General features: G+C 40.3%; 1 protein-coding gene across 1 annotated transcript in view; it reads left to right on the top strand.

Moving 5' to 3' along the window:
- Positions 1-23,726, top strand: part of tshz3b (teashirt zinc finger homeobox 3b) — a 38,369-nt gene that overhangs the window by 14,552 nt on the left and 91 nt on the right. Inside the window, exon 3 of the mRNA XM_084406107.1 lies at positions 19,775-23,726. This exon is cut by the window's right edge and continues 91 nt beyond it. Coding sequence (XP_084262233.1) covers positions 19,775-23,178 — 3,404 coding nt within the window. The 3' untranslated portion in view covers positions 23,179-23,726. The remainder of the gene's footprint in view (positions 1-19,774) is intronic.

The raw sequence follows: 23,726 nt of genomic DNA, 5'->3' as shown, positions 1-23,726 counted from the left end.
AGCTGTCCTGATATCATAATCATTTTTAAATTAATGACTACAATGTGGACGCTTACATGTATTCAAGTTGTAAAGAGAATGGTTTTTTTTTTTCTTGATAGTTACACCATAAATTAACATTCGATTTAATTTTGGCAAATGGGTTTTAAAATACCATATAATATTTCGGTACCAGAGCAAAAACTGTTGAATTAAGTACTTTCAATATTTTTGTCCCATTTTGTCTTGTCCGTTGGTTATCATCACTGTCAATTATCACAGTTTCGGATTCAGTTGCACATTTTAAATACAGTTGTCAATCCAGAAACTTTGCAGTGTACTTGGCAGCATTAAAAGCTTAACTTGTATTCAGATTGTGAATGGGTTATATACAGAAATCAAGAGAAGAGCCCTCCCTTTATGATCACTTTCAATCTCTATAGCACATAATTCCGCACGCTCTCAAACTCCTGTTATAATAAAAAAAGCTCTTTATTGTACAATGAATCTCTTATTTACGTCGTGTTTACACTTTGTTGGTTATAATGAAAGGATTCGCAAGCGTGCGCCTCATGCATTTTCATCGATGTTAAGCGGATTCTGACTAGCGCCTCTGATAGGCCATTTCGTTCACGTGATCAATAGATATGATAGTGATTGCCTACAATGCTCAACACTTGTAAAACAAGATGTAAATAGAAAGTTTTAGAAATATATATATTTTTTATCGACTGGTAATAACGGTACATTTTGACATTTTTACATCATATTACGATATATATATATATATATTTATATACAGACCCTTTCCAAAAAATTTGAATATCATGGAAAAGTTTATTTATTTCCATAATTCCATTCAAAACGTTAAACTTCCATAGATTATAGATTCAGGGCCCACAACTTAAACGATTTCAAGTATTTAGTTGTTTATTTGTACATAATTTGGGCTTCTAGCTCATAAAACCCACGAAAACAGGATTTAATTTTTTTTTTATATTACATGAAATCACACTGTAATTACACAGTGATACCATGGTCATTGAACCAGGTTTTGGTTATTTTGGCAGTGTGGGCAGGTGAAAATCCTGCTGGAAAATGAAGGAAGCATGAAGTGCTCTGAAAATGTCCTGGTAGACGGCTGCGTTGACTCTGGATTTAATAAAGCACAGTGGACCAAAGTCCTCTTTTCTGATGAGAGCAAATTTTGCATGTCTGGAGTCTGGAGGAAGAATGGAGAGGCACACAATCCAAGATGCTTGAAGTCCAGTGTGAAGTTTCCACAGTCTGTGTTGGTTTGGGGAGCCATGTCATCGGCTGGTGTTGGTCCACTGTGCTGTCCACTCAACGCAGCCGTCTACCAGGACATTTTCAGAGCACTTCATGCTTCCTTCAGCAGACAAGCTTTATGGAGATGCTGACTTCAATTTCCAGCAGGATTTGCACCTGCCCACACTGCCAAAATAACCAAAACCTGGTTCAATGACCATGGTATCACTTGTGTAATTACTGTGTGATTTCATGTAATATTCAAATTTTTTGAAATCCTGTTTTCGTGGGTTTTATGAGCTGGAAGCCCAAATTATGTACAAATAAACAACTAAATACTTGAAATCGTTTAAGTTGTGGGCCCTGAATCTATAATCTATGGAAGTTTAACGTTTTGAATGGAATTATGGAAATAAATACACTTTTCCATGATATTCAATTTTTTGGAAAGGGTCTGTATATATATCTCGTAATATGATGTAAATGCTCATGTATTTTAGGTGTAAGTAAAATGTTGTTATTTTTCTCTTGGTGGTTTCTTGGTGACATTTTTTATTTTATTTTTTGGCAAATGTGTTTTAGACTAGATTTCTAACCATGTTATTCTCCTCCTTTATCACTCTTTTATGCCTTTGACCTTTTTTGCCTTATTTTCACGCCATTTATTTGGGTTTGATAGCAGGCAAAACATTGTGTGTAAATATTTGCTGTTTTTTTGTGCTGTAAATAGAGAATCAGACAGTCAATCATACAGTTAAGCTGTCATTATCCAAACATATCTGACCACAGAATGCCTGCATTAACAGATCAGAATCAAGTATTCTGGAGAGCCATGTAATAATTTGCAGTAACATGGTGTGTGGAGTGTTTGTGCCCGTGTCTCTGTTCACTTGGTTAGACAGCAGTGTCTCCTGCACCTACATGTCTCTGAGGTAATGTGAGGTCATGTTGCCTCTAGCAGCAGCTCTCCCATGGGCCTGTCTTTTTGTCTCTGTCTGTCTCTCTCTCTCTTTCTCCATCATTTCACTCTGCGTACACCGATAAGAGTCAGAACAATGTGATCACCTCCCAAGCCAAAGTGTTCTCGAATGATACGTTCATATCCAAGTTTATTGTAAATGTCAGAATTCACACAGCAATCATCCTGCGTGTCCGTTCAATGGTTTGGTTCAGAATGGGAATAGTGGTGTTTAAAATATTAAAATGGTGCTTTTCCCGCATGCTGGTTTAAACACGAGACAGTGCCGTGCTGTATGTTGTAAGTAGTGTTTGGTTAGTCATTATCAGATAAAAGAGTCACTCTAATCTTCTCACACAGGTGCAGACTAAGAGTCCAGTCAAAACACTGCAAAACGCACTCATAGACGTCACACTGACATGGTTTGCCCTTTGTGTAAATGGAGAAAAAATAGCTTTACTGCGCCGGCCCGTACCACAAATATGCCTCAGATAGACACGACTACTCTCACGCATCCTCAACATACCTTTCTGATAAAATTATAGAGATGGAAATGTCAAGGCTCTTAACTCAGTGTCTGTGAGAGCGTTAGAGTTGTTTTTTCACAGGATGGTTGCTAAAAAAGGCGTTGTTCAGGCTATAGCCTATATCTGATTAGTGTTTGATATGTTTGACGTGAAACTATTACTCTGCAGACTAATATGATGAGCATTTTCTTTGATATTATGAAAAGATATTTGGATATTTGACTGTACCGTTTATACTGCGTGCGGAGTGTGTATATCTGACATTTGGTGGGCATTCTATGTTATTTACATGAGAGTGACACAAAACATAATGAGAAAATTGCAGAGCTGGACATGCCTAAAAATGTAAACGAAGAAGAGCTGTGAACATGTGACACAAAACAGGGTTTAGACTAGTTGTCCATGTTGCAACAGTATGTAATTGATTTTGTTTAACACTGATGCGAGACTTATCATTTATTTGTTATGAACAATATTATGGTTGGGTCAATCTTAAAGGAGAAAATAAAAAGAGAAAATAGTCAAATTAGATGAAGCACCTTTAACGTGTAAAGTATTGAATTACACTTAATTATCCAAAAATAGGCATTTACCCAAGGCTATTAAAATAAATAATTTCCCCCACTGGATTTCCTGTACAAATAACAATATTGTGGTGCATATACTATTCAGAGTTACTAAGTTACTCGTTCCATGATACATTTTTTTTTTTTCATAACACCTCTTTTTTTGGGGGACGAATGTAATTTGTGTGCTAGTTTATGTTAGGGCACTTCTGAATGTTTAAAATGCTTTCCTAGCATCCCTGCTCTGCTCTTGGTACATAATCAATCGTAAGTTCAGTCACTGGCTTCAGTAAATGTGTAGCTAAATGGCTTATCAGCGTAATCTCTCTTCGCAGTTGCACTTGTGTCAAACATGGGTTTAAGTGATTTATTGAGTCGCTGTGAGGTTATATATTGACCTGGTCCTGGGTCAGTCCCTATAGCTGCTAGTTACGCACTGAAGTCAAACATTACAACTCTCACGACTGATTGCTGATGCAAATTTTGTCCGCTCCAATACATAGACCTAATTTGACAGGGGCCCGTTAATGTTAAAAACAAATGCCTTTGAAACCAAATGTTAAAACGGCCCCAGCGTGGTTAGCTATGTGCAACTGGATTGCTAAAAAAAATTCTCTCTCCAAAAGTGGTTTTAAATTTAATATAAATTATTCTGAATTCTTATGCTACATTTTTGTTTTGTTTTTAAATTAAGAAAATTAGTTTTAGCATTATTAGTAGTATATATATATTTTTTTAATGTATTATTTATACATAACTTTATTTTTAGTTTCTACATGTGTTTATTCTTATGCATGTGACATATTTCTACAAGCATATTTTATCCTGTAGTGTTATTTAACACATTTCTTATAAAAAATGTGTTATTTAAAAAAGAAAAGAAAACTAAATTAATGAGTGCAATTTACTCCTCCCCTCTCCTGTGGCTGTCTGTGGCGCTTTTTGATGACACGGTCCACATCACTCCTGCTGTGCGCTTGAGAGGATGTCCCTCTCCCGGCTGATAAGGCCCTCACTGTTTATGAATTCCTCTGGCTCGATCCAGTCACCCAACCCTGGAATTCAGTGGGGGAAAAGTTTGTGTGCCAGAGTACGTCTCTGCGCTCCCAGCTGTGCGTGTAAAACCACAAATGTTATGACGCTGGCCATCTTGACTGCGTATCTTTACCGTAACGTGTTAAGTACACATATGCACATCTGAGCAAGAGGTATTTTTGTGTGTGTGTGTGTGTGGATGCAAAACGAAGGCTTTGATTGAATCAAATGAATTTTTGGCAGTGTAATTGAATTGCATACATGCTGCACATGAGTGTAACAGTTGGGTAGGAGGTCTGGACATACAGCTGTCCCATTGTGTCCACACACCCTCCCAAACCACTCTTTCAACATCCTAACACATTATTCCTGCAAAAAATGTATATATATATATATATATATATGCAGTAATATTATTACATGTGTTTTATGTTTTGGATTCAGTATTAAAGCTGCTCTCAATTTAGTTGTGTTTCTGTTGTAGGCTAAGGGGGGAAACAATCTGTAATCTGGCTATGTTTTGTGTGTGTGTGTGTGTGTGGAGTGTTTGGGACTTCTGTGTGTTTGCTTATCTCTCCATCGTGACACAGGGAACTGCGCTACATTAATACCTGCGATAGGGACTGTCTGCCTCGCACCTCTCTACAATGCAGATAAGCTGCAGCTCTGGAGGATTATCAACAGAGCCCGCGCTCACACACACATACACACATGCTTTATTTATTGTTTGGAGGTGCTGCAAGAAAGGAGAGAGTAGAAGTGGTAGTGGAAAAAACCATGAGACTAGGGAGAAGATGGTATCAGGCAAAAATTGGCAAACTTTAGAGTCTTTTTTTATCTTCCCTGATACACACACATACTCACACAAAGATTTGTTCAGGAAGAAGGTAGTGATTTATTCCACTGGAGTGAAAAGCGGTGACATATTTGGAAAGTTATTGTGATAATGATACAGTATATGATCTCGACCATTGGATTATTACAGCAAAACTAAATTTAGAACATATAAACATATACATATAGTATAGTTAAAACTAAACATATCAAGCTGAGACATTCATATGCAAGCAACTCCAGTTTGATTCCAGCATGCGTCATATCCTGATCCTGAGCTTCCTGTCCTCCCTTTGCAGTCATATACATTATAAAATGGCTAAACTAAAATGAATAAAAATAACTGAAGTCCTCTTAATCCTTAATACTGGCCTTGAGCAGGGCAGTCTCGATTCTCATTGTTTTTTGTTTTTGAGTAAGTTCGGGTTTCCAAAGCAGGTGTTTCAGAACATCTGTGACATTTAGAGTTCCTTATCCTCTCAGTAAGCAAGGGAAGTGTTTTGTGTGTGTGTGTGTGTGTGTGTGTGTGTGTGTGTGTGTGTCTGAACTCTTACTAGTGCCTCAGATTATTTCTGGAGACCACGACCATACATTTGCAGTATTCACTTAATTTATTATTGTATTTCATAAGGCGACACTGTGATTCTTCGTAGCCATTTGTAGTGTGCAGCAGCATCTGAGCTGCAGGTTATTGCAAGAAACGTGTTTTTTGTTTGTAGCCGTGAGTTGTGTGCAGAGTGTGTGTGTCGTATTGATTGTATTGTGGTGTTATTGTGAGGTTCATGGCCGTGGCTCGGTTTTCTGTGCTCCCCTGTGGAGTTCCATCCTGCAAACACAATGCTAGGTGGTAACTCTTCCTCATCCTTACTGCATTCACAACAGACACACTGATTAGCTTTTGTGTGTGTGTGTGTGTGTGTGTGTGTGTGTGTGTGTGTGTGTGTGTGTGTGTGTGTGTGCACGCGCATTTTATTCACTGTGTGTTCTTGATGTTAATGTTTTGTAAATTAATCACACTGAGGTAAAGATGCAATATTTCACATACACATATGGAAGCAAACGTTTACTCTTACACACTCTCGCTCACACAGACTCTCACTTTAATTGGGTATGGAGAGGTTAATGATCTTCCCAAGCATAAGCCCTGAGGGTGTGTGCATGTGTGTGTGTGTGTGTTTAAATGGCAGTTTAAAGGAGCTTGTACATCTAAACATCTAAATACGAGCCTTTAGTTCTTTGAGGTTTGACGCACTTTCTCACACACACACACACACACACTCACACGTAGACATAGGGGCGGTTTTAACGCTCTGCGTTTCTGGGATCACTCTTTGGCCTGTTTCATTTGTGTTCGTTTGTCGTTGTGTGATAATGAGATAATTAAATGTGGCGTCCCTCTTCCTGCTATATTTCATTCCCCCCCCCTTTTGGAGCCGTGGAACAGGCCAGGCCTTTGAAATGGATACTCTATCAGTTCCCAGCCCAGATCAGTGGCCCTGCGGCCCCTAGGACTCAATGGGGAGGGGAGGAGAGGGCCCTGCGGCACTCGACCAATCAGAGCGTGGCCCCCACTAAGAGGTGTTGATGGCTATAGAGTACTAGCTATCCATCATTCACTGTGATTTTAGGAATAACTTGTCTGTAATGCAATATCAAAGTAAATGAATGCCCTTTTAGAGTGAATGCCATTTTAAAAGATCTAGAGTTGCATTTTAATTTCAGTCGTGCAATAAATCATAGAAAGACAAACATAATAATCAAAGTTTTATTCCAAATAAGAGCTCAGGTTTTGAAATATCAAATTAAGCAGGAAAATATGCAGGATGCAATCTGACACAGAGGGAAACAAACCTCGTCGAAGAGTTCTGCAAATTGATTGATATGCAGCAGCACTTTGGTTTCTTATCACTAAAACAGATCCCAGAGTTTATTGTATTTTTTTTTTAAACTACAGATATTTCAAATAATAATAATTATTATTAATGTTGTTTTTAGTGGTGGTGGCTGGTTTTTTTTTTTTTTTTTTTTTTTTACTATATTGTATATAAATTAATATTAAATTAATATAAATTAATATTACAAATTATCCTTATATTTTATTCAGTGAAATCCGCTTTTATTATGGAATACAGCCGTACAGTTTTTTTTTTTCTTCTTTGATTTAAAAGTGATATACAGAGAGAGAGATTCCATAATAATTATTTATTAATGAAGAGCAACAATCAGCTGATTTAAATGCAATCATAGTGCAATGACTTTATTAAAACTATTTGTACTACCCTTTAAAAGCATGCAATCAGTTTCTGCTTTAAGGAAAAACATACATAATTATACAGAACAGGATGAGACTGATAGAACCTGCTTGTTTAGTTTGATGATTTAGATATCACTATTTAAAATGACTTGTTCTGTGTTTTGTTCTGCATGTTCATCTCTCTCTGTGTGTGTGTGTGTGTGTGTGTGTGTGTGTGTGTGTGTGTGTGTGTGTGTGTGTGTGTGTGTGTGTGTGTGTGTGTGTGTGTGTGTGTGTGTGTGTGTGTGTGTGTGTGTCGTGCGTGTGTGTTATGCAGCAGCCCAACTGTCTGGATTGGTGGTGTCTTAATTGCACATCCTGTTTACATCCTATTGTGTTTCATTTCGGCACGTAGCACACAAGCGAGTTTCCACCCAACTTTCTTCTATACGTATATAATATAGATTTGTCTCTAGTTCTGTACGTGTATATATATATATATATATATATATATATATAGTACATATATAATTGACACAAATATAAGAGAGAGAAGGGCAGGAGATAAAGATAGTGAAATAATGGCTCTATAGCATCACAGTGACCTAGTGTAGCCAGGCAACATTTTTAAACGTCACAAAGCAAAGGTCCGCGGCTGTGCCGGGACAGTTATAACGAGAGCCGTTCTCTCGTTAACAGTGGAAGCCTGTAAAGAGAGTGAACAGGGTCCTCTGCCCTGGGCCCCAGTTTTATGAGCTGAGAGAATGTACTGCCAGAGCCGTGTCTGCTTATCTGGACAAAAGAAGCCAGTTTCAAGCCTCACTTTCACACATGCTAAGGAAAATGTGCCATTTACAACATTTGAAGTCGTCCATTCAGTGACTCTTTACCTTTCAGTATCTTATCGTTGTGTTTCTGTTGTTGTCGTCCTCTGGCTATTCCCAGAGATTTCTGAGAATTTTGTGGAAAAGAAAGTAAATACTTCTTTGGTAGACCACCAACATATTTCCCCACCCTTATTAAGTATGTGATATTAAGATCTTAAATCTGTTGTCGGCTACAGTGGGTGTGTGGATGTGTGTGTCTCTCTGCGGAGGGGCTGTGATGGCTTGTTTTCTTATTGCATCATTAGTTGAGGGGGTTGTGTGTTTACCAGGGCAGGCTGAACATTGTGGACATTAATGTGTCCTCCTGTGGTTTATGAGCCATTCAGAACACGTGCATGCACACACACACACACACACACACGTGCGATCGACAGTTCACGTGACAATATACTGTACAGTTGAAGGAATCTGCACACAAACTAGTCCGTACCCTAAAGCCACTTCTTTTATTTTCAGTAAAAAGAGGTAAAGTGTGTTGTATGGGTTCTTTGCTCTACTTCCACACACAGCTGTGTGAATGTGACCTCATAGCTCTATAGGTCTAAAATTAACACAAGGCATATGCGACTCACAGGGTTAAAGGCTCATTAGGTGGCCGGCCCTGTTGTTGGCACAGTTTTAATATTATTTACGAGCGTCCTGAAGAAAACCATCATTCTTGTCCTCTGCTTTTCATTAATAATCAGAAATAATATCCAAAGCAGAACATTAGCCCTTAGCAGCTGCGACAAGATGACACATGCATACCCAAAATGAACGAATCTAAGACACAATGTCATTTTTCTCTGCCAAAACCCAGAGAGCATCTTTCTCTCCCTCTGAATATGCATTTATGTAATTTTCTGGTCATTTGAGATAAACAAATAGTATGTTAATAGTACTTCACAAGAATCAGGCTACTGTTAATTTCCTGTCATGCATCGATAGGGGTACTACACTAGTGTATATCTTGAAATATAGTCATTATTTATTGCATATCATGTTTATTGCAATGTTCTGATCTCAGATCTACTTTCTAACTACACCTCCAGAACGACAAACGTGACCCCAGCCCCTTGGCCAAGGGCGGCAGTGAACCGCTACACCCCTGTAAGCAGAGTGTGTCTCTCACTGGCTATTTTCACAGGGGGGTGGGGGGTGTCGAGGGGGGAAGGAGGGGGGCTGGGTGCACATCACTTTTTATTAGCTTAATAAATCACCTTTGTTGTCAATCAAGGCACAGAGAATAATTGGATATGGTTGAAGCCTTGCGTGATGGATTATAAATCATTCCAGATTAAATTAAAAGATAATGCACAAACTTAATGGTTTGTGTTTTGCAGTCTAAATTGCCTCCGAGCAGTGTTGTTTTCTCGCTTTATTGTGCGCCGTTTTTCTCGCCTCTAAAACCCTGCACGTTCGCCTGCCTTTTACCGTCCTGCCTCCACCGAGCCCAAGCGTTTTGTGTGTGTGTCTCCTCTTGCGGCATTGTGTGTAATTTTCTTCATCTTCTATGATGTGCTCGTGCGCCGGCGTGTTGTTTCTACGTCTGGTTTTGTTTAGATTATGTGTCTGTTTCCATGTTTGCCCGCAGCCCGAGCAGGACCTCTCGAAACGCGGCACGAGCAATATCATAGACAATCAGTCCCCTCCCCAGCTCATCTACACCCTCTGCCCTGTCTCCCTCCAAATCAGAATAAGGCAAATCTCTTTCTGTTTGCCTCCGCGGCCCCAGCTCGATGCTAACAGATTAACCCTGACATCCTCAACGAGCGGGGCTTGCTTCTCAGGTGCCATCCAATGAGAGGAGCAGGAGAGAGAGAGGGAAAAGTCGACCCAATAAAGAGCAAAGCAGGAACTAAGGCGGCGGAGGCAGAGAGGCTATATCCTGCGCATTAGCGCCGTGGCTGCCCTGTCCGTTTACGTGCTGACAGATCCACTATTATCATAATCGGCCCGAGAACATGACGGGACGCTGAAGCGATGATGTCGTTTTATTTACGGGCGAGGCAGCCCCGCGCTCGCGGGCCACGTACCCCGGCGGGCCAGCACGAGCGGGCGAGTAGGTCAAATGACATCTTTTGATCAGAGCTGTCCAAAGAGATCAGAGGAGAGTGGCAGGTAATGGATACCCAGTGACACGCTGAATGGAGAGAGTCAGCGACTAGATGACTGCATGTCTCCCATTAGGAGCATCTCGCTCTCTCTATCTCGCTCATCTTTGCTTTGCAGGCCCACTCTCTGTGTATCTACATCCCCCTCCTTCTCGCTCTCTCGCTCTTCCAAGGCCTTCAGATTGACGTCTCGACGTAGTACCTAAATCAGTGGACTGCCACTGGCTAACACTCTGCATTATGGGTTGGAAAATGCCTATTATTTTGCTGCCTAACGTATCTGCCAAGTTCAGGGCTTGTGTACGTTGGAGAGACACAGTGACTTTTTTCGTTTTAAATCAGAGATCTTGTCTATTTTCTGTCTTTGTGTGTTTGCGGGAGGGATGGGTCACGATTGTCGCTTGTTGGATGACTTGTCCGTAAGTGAGGTTGAGATTGTTTTTTTTTTCTTAGGTATTTGGATATTTTTATTTTGATGTTTTTAGCACCGGTGCTTTAATTAGCATGCTAGGAACATGACACATCAAAGCAGCACCGCTACAGTTACACATTCAGATGGACGTCTTTAGGCCGTTTTGCGTTGAGAGTCCCGTCATTGCATGTTAAATTAAAAGTAGTCTAACTATTACAAATGCAAGAACTTGTATTATGTAAATGCCCTCTAACAACATGTTTCTTAAAGGGATAGTTCATCCAAAAATGATGTCATCATTTACTCACGCTCATGTTATTCCAAACCTGTATGACTTTCGTTCTTCTGCAGAACATAAAAGAAGACATTTTGAAGAATATCAGACCAGAGATTAAATTTTTTTTATTTGAGACATTTATCTAAATATTTTCTGTTGTGTTCCACAGAAGAAAGAATGTAAATCATGACAGAATTTTCATTTTTGGATGAACTATCCTTTTCAGACCGATAAGCTAACTAGTCATTCGATTTTTTTAAATTCCATATTCGTCTTTTTTGTCACGTTTTGTTTTCTATGCATGTTTTTTTTTTTTTTTTTCAGACACATAACCATGTTTATATTGTGGTGTTAATATGTGTTTTGTGAGTGTGTGTGTGGTAGTCGAGCCGAGTGAGGCCCTGGGGATCACAGCAAGGCAGATCTGTTCTCTCCCATTACCCAGCAACCCTCTCTAATGGGAGACTGACACACTCCTGTGATTCTGAGTGGGACAGAGCGAGAGAGAGAGGGAGGGAAAGACACATTATGGGAGGGATTACTGAAAGAGGAAGAGGAACAACACAAGTCACCGACAAAAACCGAGAGATTCTCAGTAAGACACACATGTAAACTCATTCAAAGACAATCGCCCCTCCCTCTCTCCGGCTCTCTTTCGGCCTCTTGGGAGTTCCTAGTGTTTGTGTAGATGTGTCTGACCTCCGGTTGCCCCGTGCTTTAGGAATGTGACTTCTCCAAGTGGAGCTCATCTGAATAACAAAGGCAGGCGGGTGGATCATTTGCTGGAGATCATCTTCCTCCTGCTTTATAATTGTTTGTGGTGTCTGTTTGAGAGCTGCTTCAGACAACAGAGCCACACACACATTTGACTGATTATTAACTAACTAGAGTTCATATCTGGGCCCATGTTTACAATATATTCAACCAGTCCAAAAGAAACACAAAAAAAAATCAGTAAAGAATATTTATGTGTGTATACACACATATTAAAATAAAAGAGATAGGGACAAATGTACACATTTTTCCTCATTGTTATCTAATCTTATCTGCACAGGTGAGCAGTAAATTCAGCATTTTTTTCCGTACAGGAAACACCTTATGCAGTCACAGATTTCTGTCTGTTCTCAAGAACTTTTACTCATTGTTTAGAGAACAGCCTTAGAAACCACACATTTCCAGTGTGACATCCTGGAATATAGATCACAGACCTGATGGAGTTAGTTACACCTTGTCTACGCGGGACGCAACCGTTGTCGCTCCGCAACAGCTAAAGGTTGTCTACTCTGGACGTGACATAAAAGGGGATTTGCCGTGTCATGTCGCATCCAGTGTAGACAACATCACTGATTATAATGGATTCTGCCGTCTTTTGTCGCGTCGTGCCGCTCGCGTCCGGTGTAAACGCGGTGTCGCACATCATGTTTTTCACAAAAATATTAAGCAGCACAAATGTTTTCAACTTTGATAATAATATGAAATGTTTCCTGAGCACCAAATCAGCATATTAGAATGAATTCTGAAGGATCACCGAAGACTGGAGTAATGATGCTGAAAAATCAGCAGGAATAAATTACATTTTAAATATAATAAAATAAAAGTTATTTTAAATAATATTTCGGTAACACTTTACAAGGATGTTCATTAGTTAATGTATTAACTAACATGAACTAACTATGAGCAATACATTTGTTACAGTATTTATTAATCTTTGTTAATGTTAGTTAATAAACAATACAGCTGTTCATTGTTCATGTTAGTTCAGTGCATTAACTAATGTTAACAAATACAACCTTTGATTTTAATTATGTTAAAAATTAATATTAACTAAGATTAATAAATGTTTAAATTAATAAAAATGAATTCTTAGCTCATGTTAACTAAGGTAGTTAACTAATGTTAATTAATGAACCTTATTGTAAAGTGTTACCAATATTTCATAATAATATTTTTTTTTTAAAATGCAGTCTTGGTGAGCATAAGAGACTTATTTTAAAAACATAAAAAAATATTATCGACCCCAAACTATAAAAATATTTTTATTTATTTAATATGACTGAATACAAATTTGTACATTAGGTTACATTAACTTACTAGAGTTCATATCTGGGCCCATGTTTACAATATATTCAGCCAGTCCAATTTTTTTTATAAAATCAGTAAAGAATATTTATGTGTATATACACACATGAAAATAAAAGAGATTATATCCTCATTGTTATCTAATCTTATCTGCACAGGTGAGCAGTAAATTCAGCATCTTTTCCTATATATATATGTGTGTATATGTATATCATCCTGTCACTGCTTAGAAAATTCTTTGCCTGTTTCTAATTTGTTATTTGTCTTTTAAGTAGAGGACATGGAAATGATTGTCTGATGAGAGCCTTCTTAAAGGAGCAGTTGTGGGCAAACCTTCAGAAGAAGCATTAGCCAGAATCGTAGGAGACATTCAGGGCGGACGTTAGTGTTCATTAGTAACTAATAGCATTTTGGAAGAGGTGGAGCGTGTTTTTACTCCTGAGAATGTCCATGCTGTGCTGTTTTAACCTCTTAGTTCAAATTTCTAAAGAGATGGATCCAAAAAAGCACATGAAAGGTTTTTATTGGAGGTGTCTCGAGAGGATACGGCTCCAGAGCAATTGTGTCAACACAAACGTATACATCACTGAAGTCAATGAATGAAGCATATTTCATTTGAGCAGTTATTGTAATAATCAGTGCTAAAACACGCTCATCAGAGGTTAAAGACTATTAACGTTTCTTTAATACGCTTCCCCTCTACGTTTCCTTAGCCAGGGGTTTCTAAATGCCTGCATCAGCACCGAGCCCGTTTCTGAATATAAATCAACTTTTTGTTTGTACGATATTGTGTTGCACACAGGATCATTTGTATGACTGAGCGCTCACGTGTGTGTTCGAGGCTGTCGAATCTTGATGCCGTGTAGGAGTGTTAACTCCAGTGGAGGTGCTATGGCAGCAGGGGGAAGTTCTGTTCTCCAGCGTGGTTACCGGTTGCTGTGCACATGCAGGGGGGGAGAGCGGGGGTGTGTAAACATACACACACATACACACACTGTCAGGGGCTCTCCCGCTGAGTGGCATGAGCGGGCGATTAGCCGTGCTAGCGTCTGTGTTTACCAGCTCTCTCTCTCAGTTCTGCCAGCGCCGATGCACCTCCAGCCCTGTTTCTTTTCTTTAATCCACACCTCTTTCTCTCGCTCTCTCTCACACTCTTCCACCACCTCATATTTCCACATTATTATAACAAAAGATGAGTTTTTTTTTTTCACATTTTTTTTTTTAAGGTTTTAAGTGCCTGTGATTCATTGTTAATATTTTTGTCAAGGTTTTTGATATCACTGTAGCTATGATTCTTTCTTAAATTGAGCATGAAATAATCAAAATGAACTTGAATTGAATTTCTTAATGCATGTTCCTGGTCTAATTGGGAATAATTCATGGTACGTGTTATAAAAAAAAAAAAAAAATCACGTTGCTGTTGTCATTCATATTTAACAAACTATCATTCAGTCTGTCCGCATTACAGTTTGTAATAGAATGTTTTTACAATCCAATCAGTTTTTATAGCTAAAATCCTACTCTATTTTTTTTTCCCCCAATTGAATGTCCTGTTTCACTTGGAAATGTGGTTGTAAAATTGGCTGCAAATGACAATTCACATTTACTCTAAAGGAATATTTTGGGAATATTCTTCATAGTTTAATGTCCGTGTAGGCTACTGCATCTGTGGCATGCAGTCAATAATTTCAATAAACCCAAAATGTGTTTACAGCAATGCACTGGCAGTATAAGCCTAGCAGGCAAGTGTGCAGCATCACAAATAAACATTTAAAATATGCAGCTATCAACATTGCAATTAAAGTCACAGATGTTGTCCATAAACATTTAAGCTGTAAATAATCCAGAATATTCGTTTAATGTTTTCATACATTAAAATACCTCTGGTTCATCTGGTTGCAGAGACAATGCAGGGAAACAAAACTTGTTACAGTTATAGCCATGGTAACCATCACTTAGTAACAGCCATGCGTTCTATAAACAAAACACCAGTGATTCCATAGGTAGAACCCTCTTATCTGTGTCTGCCATTTTCTTTCTGGTTTTCTCTCTGTGTTACGCTCCTCTGTCCATCCAATCTATCTCAATGTGCCGTCTGTGGGCAGGGCAGGCCAGGCTGGCGAAAGTGGTCTCAGTGAGCTCTCTCTTTCTCCAGCTAGCCTTGGAGCAGGGCCTCCATCAGTCAGTAGGACTGGTCGATGGGGCGTCTCTCTGGAATCGATGGCACGCCTGTCTGCTTCGTCCATCCTTCTCTCTCTTCCTCTGCTGTCCAGCCGTGCCCTCTCGCCCACCCTGGTGCTGGACACACACACTTACATCTCCTCTAGCGTACACATGCATGCGTACACGTCTGGCCTCCCCACCAATTTGTCTGTGCATGTCAAATTGCAATAATTAAGCATTATTGATCTCAGATTCAATTAACTTCATTAACACGGGTCAGGATAGCCGAGGAGAGATGGAGGGGAGGTGAGGAAAGGAGCGAGGGCGGAGGACGAGAGGAAAGAGGAGAAGAGAAGTGGATTGGTGCTATCTCATATTCTCCAGCCGCACACAGACAGCCTGTCTGCTTAAGGCTACAAACCATTTTCCTCCTAATGATATCACATTGCAGATAGTGGCGTATTAGAGAGAGATACCTCCCATTATAAATGTGGGCTTTAGGGGCTATATATAGCAGCTTTAATTACCAACTACTTACTCTTTCACTCTCTCCAGCTCATCCGCACACCCAGAAGTATTGGACCGGGCTGCCGACTTCAACTTCTGTCTGTATAAATGAGGTTCAATTCCAAACAAGAACAAATGGCAGCAGCTTGAGGGGTGTTAACTTGGTTCACATGCATGTATGGTTCTACATTATTATGTAAATGGGATGAAACGCACCAAAAGCAAAAGTTTTTTTTTTTTCGTTTTTTTTTTCATGCTTTCATTCAACAAGAATGCATTACATTAGTCAGCAGTGACAGTAAAGACTCTTTACATTTTGCATTTACATTGTTTTACTTGTAAAAAAAGTTTCCACAAATATTAAACAGCACAACTGTTTTCAACATTGATAATAAAAGAATATGTTTCTTGAGCAGCAATTTAGCATATAAGAATGATTTCTGATGGATCATATGACCCTGAAGACTGGAGTAATGGCTGCTCAAAATGAAATGTAAAATATATTAAAATAGGACAAAAAATGTAAAACATTTTACATTGTTACTGATTTACTGACTTATTTAAAAAAATATTTAAAAACTCGTACATTAGTGGTGTCTTATTCACATTATACTGGCCATATAGATGGAAAACCCACATTAGTTCCTAGATCCTAGTGGACAGAGTAAAGAGCTTTTGTCACATTCAATACATGACTTTTACTTCTGGTTGACAGTAGACATTTTATTTTAATTAACAAGTGCACCTTAGTTCTTGTAATCAAACAATTTAGTCACACATGGTTGTGGAAAAGGGTCATATTTGCATAGTTAACATTTAATCTTGTTCCTTTGATAAAAGGGCTTGCGGATTAGCTTTATCACTGTTATATGTATTAAGGGTTTCCACTTACTCAGATTTTTTTAAAGACAGTATGTGCTCTAATAGTCCAGACCCAGACGGCCCTTTAAATGTGCAAGGTTACGCTCTCCACTGCCTTAGAAAACAGCATTCTCTGCTGGTCATCTCCCTGGATGTCTGAGTGTAAATTAGATCAAGCTCTTTTTCCAATCTGATGCCAAATCATTGGGAGGTCATTCTGATTTTACCCCCACCTTACCACTCTTGGATCCAAGCATCCTGTTTTCTAATTAAAACAGCACCTGTGTGGTGTGAGTAGGCCTGGACCAGAGCACTGGCTTCTGAAGGTCCAGGGATGAAATCTCAATATTGTTCCCAGCCAGATCACACAGACTTGTAGGTACACTGGGGGCTTGGGAACCTGGAATACAGCCAGGACATGCACCAACACTCGGGATGTGTGTCACAGATTGTTGGGTCTCTCTCTCGTTAGCCCCTGCCTCTGCTTTCTTCTCGTCTTTCTCCATCCCGCTCATGTTACCTTGGGGCTTACGGCTGATTGTTGTGATGTCAAGCAGTGCTAATTCTGTGTTTGGTGTCGGAATAATGAATTTAGAAAAAAACACATTACAAACGTACACACTTCTCAGATTTGCTGTAGGGCGTACGCCTACTCACTGGCAATACTCACTCTGTGCTCTACATATAGTCAAGTTCAGGTCAAGGTTACAGTGAGACAGGTTTGCTTGTACTTGAAGTGATGAGCAAACTCTCTCTCTCTCTCTCTCTCTCTCTCTCTCTCTCTCTCTCTCTCTCTCTCTCTCTCTCTCTCTCTCTCTCTCTCTCTCTCTCTCTCTCTCTCTCTCGCTCTCTCTCTCTCTCTCTCTCTCTCTCTCTCTCTCTCTCTCGCGCGCTCGCTTTCTCTTTCTCTCTCTCTCTACCCATTGGCACACTCACCCTCCTTTTTAACTTTAATTACCAGCTAATCATTTTGTGTAATTATGTTCAAGGTTGACCTTACATTTTACATATAGTGGTTTAGTGGGAGCTAAAAATTTCATGCTAAAATCTCCACCTTTGTGTGTGTGTGTGTGTGTGTGTGTGTGTGTGTGTGTGTGTGCATGTGTGTTGTAATCATTGAGAGGAGGTTTAAAGTGTATGTATTTGAAGGAATTGGGTTTTTACCTTGCTATTTGGCCTTGATGTAAAGCTCAGCTTCTCCTGCTTCCTGAACGAAGGCATTGTTCTCTTAAACAGCTGTCGTTTTGGCTGATTCAGAACAGATGGCTGTGTGTAAGCGTGTGCATGTGAGTTTGTGTGTGCTGCACGATCACAGTTGGTTGTGATTTGTGTAGGGGGTGATTCGATTTCACAGACTGACTGTGATGTGTGTGAGAAGATGGATCCTAATAATAATGCTGTAAAAAATCACTATTGAATGTTCTTCTGCCTACTTGGAATAAAGTTTTGTTGAAACTACTTATTTAGTTTCTTAATATTGTCAGATTCAAACATTCTCTCACACACACACACAGAGAGAGAGAGAGAGAGAGAAATTAGTAATATTTAGAAAATTAAATAGCTGACCATTTGAAATCTATGGTTTAAATCCTATGACATAATTTTTGGATTTATCCGTTTAGATGTTTTCTTTTAATTAAAAATGATAATTAAACTAACAAAAATAAATAAATAATAATAATAATAATAATATGACTACATTATAAAAAACAATTTAGTCCTGTTAAGGGTTATTGCAACAGCACAGAATGCCTGAAGCCGTGAGGTACGCATATTACAACTACAAACTAAAAAAGGGTTTTTGCCAGTCCCTTGACATCATTCTGCCAAGGGCTACAAAATGACTGTCCTCATGTTTATGGCATTCTTTTTACTTTTTTGTTGTTGTTACACAACCATCATAGCTACATCGCAGCAGTGTTTTCTTGTTAAGCTTAAATTAAATCTCTTTACTAACCTAAAAAGATTATGTTTTTAAGGGGATGATTCATGAAATTCTAATTATATGCAGTCTTTGTTGAGGAAACCCTTGAATGTTCCTTGTATACAAAAATTTACATATTGTATTTAGAATTAAATCTAAATGCTGTGTGTTGAAGTTTTAGCATGACTAGTTTGACTTTTGTGGTATTTAGACATGATTGAATGTGTTCACAGAAAACCAGTGTGTCCAATGGAGTGTCCTCTCTCTCCATTGTTTACATACCTGGTCAAAAGCGTGATAAACTGACACAGTTAGGAATTCTTGGAATTATTTCAGTGCATTGCATTTCTCTCTGTGTCTCTTTCTCTTTTTCTGTCTTTCATTCTGCATCACTTGCACTGGAAATTAAAATGAATATATTTTAGTTTCTTATTTTTCAGGCTGGCGTGCACAAAACATGACCATGTTTTTCTTGAGCATTTGCGTTCTCCAGGCTAAACTGTAAATAATTACTTTAAACTTCAAAAGCAGGGATTTTTATGTAGGAAACATTGTACATACAATCATTTTTATTTACAAGCAGGCAACCCTTTGCTGTGTAATGAGTGAGAATGCTTTCTTAATTTAAATGGTGAGTGTGTCTGTTTGGGAATGCATTAGGTGCTGCTGAAGAAGCGTAAGACATATTAATTGACAGACAGGAACTGCTGTCTCTGAGGTTGATACAAGTAATTTATTACTTTAGCAACGAATGCCACCTCCAGAATGTGCTTCATTAATTTCAAATTTAGTTTTAATTTCAAGCTGTTGCCCCTTGAGAAGAATAAGGTGGCAACTTCGGTTTGAAGTGTCATTTTTTCGTTCTTTTAACGTCTCTTTATTTTTGCTGCACTTTCTTTTCAGAAAGGAAAAGAGAAACATAACTTCATTTCATGTGGCAATGTAATGCAATTGGAAAGCAGAGAAAGAATTACTGCAACACTTTATAGTATAAAAAATTCTGACCGACTGTTTTTCACTACTGGAGAAAACACACTGATGCTTGCCATTTTATCAGCTGTCTATCCACCATACAAGGCATTGTTAGGAATGCAGTGTGTTAAATCTTCATTTGGACAATGTGATAACATCTTTTCTTTTTGTTTCTTTTATCTCTTTTTTTACCTGTAGCATATGTGCCAGAGGAGCTAAAGGAGGGTGCCTTACTCGATGAGGATGTTGAAGGAGAGGATTCGGCTTTGGAGGAGGAACCTGCCATGAAGTATGTGTGCCAGGACAAAGACTTACTCCTTAAAGACAGGCCAGGCTTTCATGACTCTCCACCAGCCGATTTCTCCAGCCATGAGATGGACAGCGAGTCACACCTGAGTGAATCCAGTGACCGCATGTCAGACTTTGAGAGTGCCTCAGTGAAGAACGAAGAAGATATCTCAGCCAAGGAGCCCCTCACCTCTCTTTCTTCAACTTCATCAATGATGATGACGACAACGGCCACACCAATCAGTGAGGAGGTGACACAATTAGGGCCAGACAGCCTGGAGCAGATGAAAGCTATCTACACTAGTTTCCTGACCAACTCTTACTGGTCATCGCTGAACTTGAATGTGTCTCAGCAACCAGCAGAAAAGCCCCCACGTAGCCACAGTAGTAGCAGCAGCAGTAGTAGCAGCAGCAGTAGCTGTGGTAGTGGTGGTTACGACTGGCACCAGACAGCCATTGCAAAGACCTTGCAGAATGTTTCACAGAACCAGAGTAGACTGATGCACCCAGCCTCTGAGCCAAACCTTTTCAGTACTGTGCAGCTTTATCGGCAGAGCACCAAACTGTATGGCTCCATCTTCACTGGTGCAAGCAAGTTCCGGTGCAAAGACTGCAGTGCCGCCTATGATACTCTGGTCGAGCTCACGGTGCACATGAACGAGACGGGCCACTACCGGGATGACAACCATGAGACAGACAGTGAAGGTACCAAGCGCTGGTCAAAGCCTCGCAAGCGTTCCCTCCTGGAGATGGAAGGAAAAGAGGATGCCCAGAAAGTTCTTAAGTGCATGTACTGTGGACATTCCTTTGAGTCACTGCAGGACCTTAGTGTTCACATGATCAAGACGAAACACTACCAGAAAGTGCCTCTTAAGGAACCTGTAACTCCTGTGGCAGCCAAGATTATCTCCTCAGCTCGTAAAAGAGCCCCTATTGAGCTAGAACTCCCCAGCTCACCAGATTCCAATGGCGGCACCCCCAAGCCTTCTTTATCTGACACCAATGACCTTCTGCAAAAGACCCCCAATCCCTACATCACACCCAACAATCGGTATGGACACCAGAACGGTGCTAGTTATGCGTGGCAGTTTGAGTCACGGAAATCCCAGATCCTGAAATGCATGGAGTGTGGAAGCTCGCATGACACACTGCAGGAGCTGACGGCCCATATGATGGTCACAGGACACTTCATCAAGGTCACTAACTCTGCCATCAAGAAAGGCAAACCTATCATGGAGTCGATGTCCATAACGGCTCCTAACACCATACCTACCAATGAAGAAAAGGTACAGTCAGTGCCACTGGCTGCCACCGCATTTTCTCCACCACCACCTGCACCTCCTCCCCCTAGTATCTCCCCTGCCATCACACCCATGGAGATTAAAAAAGAGGAGAAGGAAGTGGAGTGTACCAAGGAGACAAATAATAGCAAAGACAAGAAGGCAACAGAAAGCGAAACCGACGAGAAGTTTGAAGTTTCATCCAAATATCCATATTTGACTGAGGAAGATCTTGAAGAAAGCCCTAAGGGGGGGTTTGACATATTGAAGTCTCTTGAGAATACAGTAACATCTGCCATCAACAAAGCACAGAATGGCACACCCAGCTGGGGAGGCTACCCCAGTATTCACGCTGCCTACCAGCTTCCAAACATTATGAAACTGTCCCTGCGCAACTCAGGGAAAAGTTCGCCTCTGAAGTATATGTTTTCTGGAGAAGAGATTCTGTCTCCTACCAAAAGCCAACCTCTTATATCTCCACCTAGTTGCCAAACATCCCCTTTGCCCAAAAACAACTTCCATGCCATGGAGGAGCTAGTCAAAAAAGTCACAGAAAAAGTGGCCAAAGTAGAGGAGAAAATGAGGGATCCTGGAGCCAGGTCCTCCCCACTTAGACGAACCACACCTTCTCCTTGCAGTAGCGATGCAGGGGAATCTGCCAGAGGGGAGTCCCCCAAGGAAAGGAGAGGAGCCAAAACCCCTGAGACTAATGGGGGCGGAAATACTCACAAAGATTCAAATGGTGATGCTCTCACAAAAGAGTCTTTGGAGAATGGCACTGACCATGTTGTCAAAACCCCTGTGTCTACCTTATGCAGCAGCACTGCTATTATAACCGACCATCCTCCAGAGCAGCCATTTGTCAACCCTTTAAGTGCGCTTCAGTCTGTCATGAATGTTCACCTAGGCAAAGCTGCCAAACCTGCCCTGCCATCTCTTGATCCCATGAGCATGCTCTTCAAGATGAGCAACAGCCTGGCAGAGAAGGCAGCTGTAGCTGCCTCCACTCCATCTCAGACCAAAAAAACCAATGAGCATCTAGACCGCTATTTCTACCACATCAACAATGACCAGCCTATTGATCTGACCAAAGGCAAGAGCGATAAGAGCAACTCCTTGGGATCTGCTGCCCTGTCCTCCTCCACCTCCACTCCCACCTCAATTTCACCATCATCAGCTATCACCATGGCCAAAGCCTCATCTGCTGTGGTTTCCTTCATGTCCAACTCACCTCTGCGAGAAAATGCCCTTTCCGACATCTCTGATATGCTGCGCAACCTAACAGAGAGCCATGCGTCTAAATCCTCAACACCAACGAGTCTTTCAGAGCGCTCGGATATAGATGGATCGACTCCAGAGGAGTCAGAGGAGATCTCTCCCGCTCAGAAACGAAAGGGCCGGCAGTCCAACTGGAATCCTCAGCATCTACTTATCCTTCAGGCACAGTTTGCCTCCAGTTTGCGGCAAACAGGTGATGGCAAGTACATTATGTCGGACCTCAGTCCACAGGAGCGCATGCATATTTCTCGCTTTACTGGCCTCTCGATGACCACCATCAGTCACTGGCTGGCCAACGTCAAATACCAGCTGAGGCGGACAGGTGGCACAAAGTTCTTGAAAAATCTAGACTCTGGCCACCCTGTCTTCTTCTGCAGTGACTGTGCATCACAAATCCGTTCCCCCTCTACCTATGTCAGCCATCTTGAATCACATCTGGGCTTCCGGCTCAGGGACCTGGCTAAGTTGTCTGGAGAGCATCTTATTAGCCAGATCTCACGCCACACCAAGGGGCTCTCTGAGAAACTGCTTTCAGCCCAAGTGCATTCTTTGGCCCATTCGATCCCCAACCCCAGTCCTCATTCGCTTTCCCCCTCCCCTTCCCCAGATGAGGAGGCAAATGGCACCTCATATCAGTGTAAACTGTGTAACCGGACTTTTGCCAGCAAGCACGCTGTCAAGCTCCATCTGAGTAAGACCCATGGTAAATCCCCTGAGGACCATCTTATGTATGTTAGTGAACTTGAGAAACCTTAGCGATGGCCAAGGACAAAAACTCTGTCTCTCATCTCTTTATCTCCTGTCCTTTTTTTCAAGCCTTCTGACTAACATTTCTTAAGGAAAAAGAAAATATTAAAGAACTACAAGTAATTAACGAAGAACTAACTGCACATAGATGCCAAAAAACTGCTGTTTAGTTTTGGCACATCATTTGGAGTTTTCCTCTGGGGAACACTCATTTGGCCCTAGAGACATACATTTTCTGCATTTTTAGTTCACAATGGAAAACAGAGAAAATGATGACAATTGATAATTTTCTTACTGTGCAGTGCTGAGTGAAGAGGTCACTGGTAAAATATGAAGGCAAATAAAAAAGACTTAAAATGAAGTTGTATGTATTTGAAAGTTGTGTAAATTGATTATTTCTTTTTTTTTTCTTTTTTTTTTTTGCATCCTTGAGATGCAGTAAGTTGCATGCATTAATGAAATGGTTTAGTTCAATATTTGATAACTAAATCTGGGCTTTTCTTTCTCTCTCTTTACTTCTCTCTTCTGCTTTTTCTTTTCTTTTCTATTTTCTTTTT

The sequence above is a fragment of the Rutilus rutilus genome (assembly GCF_951802725.1).
Source record: "Rutilus rutilus genome assembly, chromosome: 3".
NCBI lineage: Eukaryota > Metazoa > Chordata > Actinopteri > Cypriniformes > Leuciscidae > Rutilus > Rutilus rutilus.
The sequence above is the reverse complement of the archived record's forward strand: the minus strand, read 5'-3'. Positions and strand labels throughout refer to the sequence as shown.